Raw genomic sequence first — 7969 nt, forward strand, 5'->3', positions numbered from 1 at the left:
GATTCTAAACTTCTAGTCTCGTCATCTGTAGGAGTGCTGGCAGTAGAAGATTCAGTCGTGGGTGTGCTTCCTTCGGTGCGCCTCCTCCGACGTTTGCTAGTTGCCTTCTCCATAACCCTCTGAATTCTTGACTTATTTTGGATATTGCATCGTACAACCAAGATATCATCTAAAATTCGTGGCTTCAAGTTGGCCCTCAGCGGATCCAAGATGTACCGCATTCCTGAGAAGAGCCGTTCGACTGTCACTTGTGTAGCCGGTGCTGAATGTACGATTGTTGCAAGTTGGTACAGTTGGGGCATCGCATATTTTTTACTTTCCCACTATTGCAGGATATCCATATCAGGATCGACGAAGCCATCAGCGAGAGCCGTGTCTGCAAAGACTTCCAGAATGCGCTTGATGTTCAAAACAGCGGTGGGATTTTTCATTTGAGCAGCAGCTGCTTGGCTCAACATTTTCCGGAAGCAATCACTCTTGAAACCCTGATTAGTAGCACTACTACTGCTTGATTCACTCGTCTGTGTGCTACATCTACCCCTATTAATGGGCAAACTCAATCGTAGATCGTTTGAAGCTTTATTGCGTTCCTCCACAACCGCCCAGACTTGCTCCAGCTTCGCAATGGCTGCTGAAGAATGCTTGTCCGCAAGTAATGGTAGAAATCTTGGATCTAAATATACAGAAGCTAGGAGAGCTTCGTTCTCCAGAAGTTTTTCTTCCCTCTTCTCCATTGCTGTCACGAGCTCAGTTGCCAGAGACGTATTTACCATCTGTGTCTCACATTTGCATTCCAGCCAGATGCCGAAAAATGATCCGAGAGTCAACTGCTCGTCTTGGAGGCGTTTGGTGGCAATCTTAGCAGGCATCAGCGACTTCAGATAATCCTCGACGTACTGCCACTCCTTCTCGGATAATTCTAGAGCTTTGAATGTCTTCGAAGACTTCCTGCAGAAATCTTTCACTTCCAACAATGATTCCAACATGTCCGCTGTCGAGTGCCAACGTGTCACGACATCTAACTTCGGCTTTTTTGCTCCCGGCTGCATGCACTGCAATTGTTTCCTCACGGTTGGGGTTCGCAAAGCTTTTGCAACCGTCCGAGCTTTCACAAGTGTGTTCCTCGAGCCCTTCAATTTATTGAGAGCATCCACAACAGCTAACTAGAGAATGTGAGCAGCACATCGTATATTGGAGATGAGTTCACCACGGCCATTACACAAGGTACAGAATTCGGAGCTGTCGATGCCCAAGGACCCATCTGCGCCTAACGGAGGTTCATCTTCCTCATCCTCCTCCTCTTCTTCGCTCTTATCGTCCTTTTCAATCAGTTTAGATTGATCCTCCGAGAAGAGTTTCCCCAGTTTCACCATGTTGGCACCGTTGTCTGATGTGAAAGAATAGATACTCGAAATATCTATTTCATACTTCTCCAGGACTGCCGTGATTACCCCTTTCAGACAGTCAGCTGAGTGTTTATCGAAGAGCTTAATCACTCCTAAAGTCCTAACATGGATGGCCCCATTTTCGATGAATTGCACATTGATTCCAATAAACCCGCGATCATGACGTGTGGCAGCATCAACCTTCAAGCAGATGAGTTTCCCCTGGAATCATATAAAGATAATGACTATCTATAACTGAAGGAGGTTGGCATTGTTCCGATAAAAATACAATAGATATGAAAAACATAATTGAAGAATATGTGTTGTAATACCTTCAACTCATCTCGTATGGATGCTCGAATCTCTTTGGCCTTTTGAACAGTCAACTTGCGCACAGCCTCTTGTGAAAAATTGCATTCATCAGCAAGATTTGCAGCTTCAAGGAAAGGGCTGATCATCTGGACAAAAGCGCTATCTTGCAGGATCAAAAATGAACGTCCGTTGACGGTTACCCATTCAACGTAGAGTTCCCTGATTCGATCTGCGCTGATGTTGACAGAAAAAGATTTCGATCTCACACGTTTCTGAGAATCTGCTTCCTTCTTCTTCTCCTGCTCGGCGGCTACATGTTCATTTGGATACCATCGCTCCAAATGCTTCTCCAAATTTCCATTGCGGTCACCCTATGAACAGATATAAGAAATTTATCGTTTGATCAAGTCTACAACATATTATCATCTCTTATTGAAATTTCTGAGTCAGATATGAAGATAGGACGGCCAACTTACCATTAATCGAGTAGAACAACCTGACACTTGACACTCATTGTAATCATTCTCAAAATTGTAGAGAAAGTACTTCCGAATAGGCGTGAGTTTTTGTCTTCCACCAGACTTTCTAGCACTCATTTTCAAAATTTAAGTGAAAACTCTGTGACTCGAAATAATATGATAGTTGGGTAAACAGCTACACTTTGATGTGTGATAAATCGCAAAGCGCAACTGAAAGTTGTAATTACAATCAATGCATACCCTTAAATAGACCACGAGCCACCCCCTAGCGGTTGTAGGGGTGGGAGTAAACGCTCATTGGAGCGTAGCGAGTGGAAGGGAGAATAGAGCAGAGCTGAGCTCTGATTGGGCAAACAATATTTGCAAGTGATGATCTCGTTAATAACAATCATTCTCAGTACCGAACATTATCTAATTTGTAATTCTGTAACTAATGGCAATTATTTGCATTGTGGAGGATACAGTTCTTTGAATTTTGGGGATTACGAACATGATCACAAAATTTCAAAATAAATTACACTGAAAGTTCTCCTGTCAACTTACAAGTGGGAGCAGAAGGATTTTCCTCAAATGTATTATCAAAGTTTAATATTGTACTTATCTTGAGTCATAGATGACTCATGATATTGTGACGTATCACAACATGCGTCACAGTTACGCGTCAACAACACGTCGTACGCATCACAATGTCTAGAGTGTCTCATTTCCAGATATCGATATGATTAATTCCGACATTTTTGAATGCATGGAAAATATCTTCAAACTTGCCCCGAAAATATCGGAAGCATGAGCACTGAAATGACTGGTGCCATAAATAATGCATAATTACCTTGCGAAATGGTTATTCTTTCATGAAGAATATCTGGCGCTAGCATCAAAATCGTTCTCTATGAATATTATTTAATTCTTGGCCATTTTCACTTTTTCAAGCTTAGTTTCCAGGTATCAAAATGTACCCAAACCTCTGTTCCAACGTATTTCCCTTTCCTATCAGAAACTAGTAGTACCGAACCAATGAGAGCACCCCATTTCCTTTGGCCAAAAATTCTGACCCCCGAGCCAATCAGAAGCCTCTGACTCATCATCATTTTCAGTTTCGTTGTACAACAACATTTCCCTATTCTAAAGACTTTTCGAGGGTCTTCGCCCAGGACTTTGAAATCTGTAGCTCTTTTTCTGATTTTTCGAAAAAACATGAGAATGGAACAGATCAATGCTGATGTTCAAGCGTCAACAATTTTTTGATTGGCTCGGCAATCTTTAATTTCCAGCCATGAAAATGGAACACTCTCATTGGTTCGGAAGAAAAGTTTGCAAAAGCAAAGCTGGAATTGGTGCGACCGCNTTTCCAGCCATGAAAATGGAACACTCTCATTGGTTCGAAAGAAAAGTTTGCAAAAGCAAAGCGGGAATTGCTGCAACCGCTATTGGGTGCATGTTAAAACCTGTAGAACAAGATGCGAAATTGTGCTAAATATTCTGAATTAGTTAAGACTGAAAAATCTACCTCCATATGATTAGAGGAAGGGAATTGTCATAGAAATGAAGGAACGGCGATTATTACAGAGGAACTACTTCCCGTTTTTTAATTGTCATCAATTAGGAATTTTCTGAATTTTTTGAAGAAATTATTAGATCCAAAGAAAAAAAGCTGATAGACTTGAATCAACGTTCAATGCTTCATTTCAAGCATTTCTGCACATTTCAAATTCGAACGAAGACTCTCGAGCAGGAAACGAAAAATGACGTAGAGCCTAAATCATTGATCCTCCAGATCTTCGCTACTCGAGAAATCTCCTTTTTAACATACTAGTCAGTTTTCCAATTCTGATTAATTATTAGACGTAAACCTGAATTCCATCGCTTCTCTGCCTGCCTCTGAAAATTTGCACTACAATAGGAGTGCTGATTACTCCCGAGCCAATCAAAAGACACATGGCACTTCGTCCCACTTTTTCATTTGACCTTTGGAATTATTTTGCTCTCTTCTTCGCCGTTTGACATGTCTCTCCTATTATAAGATAACTATGGACACTGCACAATAGAAAGGAAAAAGTATGGGACCTGAATTTCTTGTTTTGCAATGCAAGTCGATATATATTTATAGGGGATATTGGCTGGAAAGAGGCTATTGTACATCCGCAACACCTAGGACGTTCTCGTGGCAGGCCTTCTTCGAATTTTCTGAAGCCAGGAATAAAATTTTACATCATTCCAAATTTAAGATGATTGTCATGAAAAGTATTTTTTTCTCTTGGAAATCACCTTACATTCATATTCACGCTCATGTTCTTCAACGGATCCGTTTCCAGGTATCAACATAAACGCAAACGTCATACCCATCGTTTCTCTGCCTGCCTCCGAAAAATTGTACCGCCGAACCAATCGGAACACTCCATTTCGTCGCTCAAAATATCCTGACCCCCGAGCGAATTTGAAGACTCATGGCGTTCTGTTCCAATCTTCCGTTTAATCCGTTTGACCTTGAACATCGCTTTGCACAGCTGTTGCGTTATAGGCTTGCCTGACCATTTAACCATTAAAACCGTCTCATTTTTTTTATAAAAATGTCCACAGTTTCGGGAAAAAATATGGAAATGCTCCAGCAACGTTTCATCCCAGTGAAAGCTTCTTTTGCTGTCAAATATCGTTGCTTTTCAACGACGCACCCATAAAGGTCTTCTATTTTCTTCCTCATAGTTTGGTCACTATGCGAAGGAATTGCCGCAACGTGTCGTTTTTTTTTATCTTGTCATCGGCTGGTTGACCGGAACAATCCGAAAAAAAATTGAATTCGTCAATTAAAGTATCTGGCAAATTATATATTTTTTTTAAATATTACATCCCAAAATCTGGACAAAGAAAAAAATCATTTCTAACAGTTGAACAATTTTTTCCTATGTTAAATGAAATTACCCGTTGTGTGACGTAGCTGGAAACTCGCTAAATCCGCCCGGGTAATGTAGGGTGAATTCGGCAACGCTGTAGCCTAAATAACACGGCGGAAAATCCCCGTGGAGGTGACCAGAGTCGCAAGTTCCCGTCAGGTGACCAAACTAGGGTTAAAAATTTAGCATCCTGCGTCGATTTTTAAAAATTTTTCGTCTGACGACTCCCCTTATACGGGATGTATCTATGAGGAGCGTTCGGACTGAAAATTTTGAAAAATTCGGCATAGGATGCAAAATCTTTGAAAATTTTCCATAACTGTAATTGAATTGTACATGTTCTGATACCCAGAAATTTTTACTCGGGAATTTTTTTTCGGGGGAAAACAATCCGGGAACCCTCAGAATATCTTTAACTTTTCATGAATTTTCGCCAAAAACCTATATTTTCATCTTACTGTCTGTAAAACGACGTTTACAGCCAGTGTGAAGAAAAATTGCGTTCGTCACTGGACCGAAAACAACTTTTCTGACTGGTGAGGATGCATTCCTCGGCTTTGCCTCGGTCTGCAACCCTCACACTCGTCAGAAAAGTTTTTTCGGTCCTGTGACGAAAATAACTATTTCAGGAGAAGAAAAATTGAAGAATTGTATGGGTGCATGGTTGGAAATCAACAATATTTTAAAGAACAAAACGTCTGCGCCGTGATAAAACGGCGCTAGAGCATTTCCGTATTTTTTATGAGAAACTGTGGATATTTTTCTTGGAAAAAGGTCTTACATATTTTCCACATAAAATCCACCCCGTACTCGTTAAAAATTGAAGAATATTGTGCAAGCAAAACCTGGAATTTGAGTGTTTTTCATTCACCGGACTAGATAGAGGGCTGAAAATTTAGAGCAAGGCTTCTCTCAATATTCCTCGAATTGGTCAAATTTACAGACAAATCGAAAATCAAGCACTGGATTACTGATCGATAATTGGTGAAATATGCCATATATTATCTTGAAATTTTATTCATACATAATTGAATGAATCTGAAACATCCTATTGAAAGAAACTATCAAATAGCTCACTTCCAGAAAATTTCATAAAAAATCAGAAATTTCAAAAAACCGTAAAAATCAAATTAACAAAAATAGTTATTGTCACCATTTCCTAATTTCAACTTTGTGGCATATTGGAACGAACATTATAAGCTCTCATTTAATCAATTTTTACCATGATTTCGAAAGATATCTGCATAATTCTGATTTTCAAAAAGAAAAAAAAATCGCAAATTTTCTGAGAAATGATAATCAACATAATTAATGCTATATTGGCTACATCTTTGGGCTCGGTCAGAAGGACATCGCAATATATTTTTCAAGCCATCATTTGATAAATTCCAAACATTTATTAATTATCGTGCGACAAGAGATTTTTCGAAAAATCGGAAAGTAGAAAAATAGATCGATAAATCAAATTGCAATTAATGGCGATGAACAGGGCTCAACAATACCTTCATCTGAGGGAAGGATGATTGAATTCCATTGATTCATTAGCGAATAATTGGAGGGAATCTTGGTTACATACATGAGCACACACGTACGAATGCGGTTCAAAAATTGCATTTTCTGACTCTTCTGATCACAATGTGTCGATACTACTAAAAAAACCGGAACTTGAATTTCAACGATTACAAATAGTCTATTCGGGAGCAAAAAGAGTCAAGACATAAAATTGTGGGAATTTCTCAAGTCTCAATGTCTATAGGGATCATATAAAAATTATTATATACAGACTANCCACCCCGTACTCGTTAAAAATTGAAGAATATTGTGCAAGCAAAACCTGGAATTTGAGTGTTTTTCATTCACCGGACTAGATAGAGGGCTGAAAATTTAGAGCAAGGCTTCTCTCAATATTCCTCGAATTGGTCAAATTTACAGACAAATCGAAAATCAAGCACTGGATTACTGATCGATAATTGGTGAAATATGCCATATATTATCTTGAAATTTTATTCATACATAATTGAATGAATCTGAAACATCCTATTGAAAGAAACTATCAAATAGCTCACTTCCAGAAAATTTCATAAAAAATCAGAAATTTCAAAAAACCGTAAAAATCAAATTAACAAAAATAGTTATTGTCACCATTTCCTAATTTCAACTTTGTGGCATATTGGAACGAACATTATAAGCTCTCATTTAATCAATTTTTACCATGATTTCGAAAGATATCTGCATAATTCTGATTTTCAAAAAGAAAAAAAAATCGCAAATTTTCTGAGAAATGATAATCAACATAATTAATGCTATATTGGCTACATCTTTGGGCTCGGTCAGAAGGACATCGCAATATATTTTTCAAGCCATCATTTGATAAATTCCAAACATTTATTAATTATCGTGCGACAAGAGATTTTTCGAAAAATCGGAAAGTAGAAAAATAGATCGATAAATCAAATTGCAATTAATGGCGATGAACAGGGCTCAACAATACCTTCATCTGAGGGAAGGATGATTGAATTCCATTGATTCATTAGCGAATAATTGGAGGGAATCTTGGTTACATACATGAGCACACACGTACGAATGCGGTTCAAAAATTGCATTTTCTGACTCTTCTGATCACAATGTGTCGATACTACTTAAAAAACCGGAACTTGAATTTCAACGATTACAAATAGTCTATTCGGGAGCAAAAAGAGTCAAGACATAAAATTGTGGGAATTTCTCAAGTCTCAATGTCTATAGGGATCATATAAAAATTATTATATACAGACTATGTCTAGAAATTATCCGAATATCATATATGGTAAACCTATAGTATTCAATATAGAATATGAGCAGTTCCACGCCAAATCCGAAACCCAAAAAAATCGATGTCTGCGATTTTCTTCTCAATTTTTTTATG

General features: G+C 38.5%; 1 protein-coding gene across 1 annotated transcript; it reads right to left on the bottom strand.

The window, feature by feature from the left end:
- Window positions 1–323: 323 nt before the first annotated feature.
- LOC107039116 lies at window positions 324–986 on the bottom strand. Its single transcript, XM_015258584.1, has one exon. It carries the CDS (start codon window positions 984–986, stop codon window positions 324–326), a length of 663 nt encoding a protein of 220 aa, XP_015114070.1.
- Between the last annotated feature and the right edge of the window lie 6983 nt (window positions 987–7969).

Source organism: Diachasma alloeum, unplaced genomic scaffold (assembly GCF_001412515.2).
Source record: "Diachasma alloeum isolate Michigan unplaced genomic scaffold, Dall2.0 Dall_scaffold_00292, whole genome shotgun sequence".
NCBI classification, from domain to species: Eukaryota; Metazoa; Arthropoda; class Insecta; order Hymenoptera; family Braconidae; genus Diachasma; species Diachasma alloeum.

Bases quoted from the DNA above. Each gene is read 5' to 3' on its own strand.
- LOC107039116 (XM_015258584.1), bottom strand. From the start codon at position 986: ATGTTGGAATCATTGTTGGAAGTGAAAGATTTCTGCAGGAAGTCTTCG.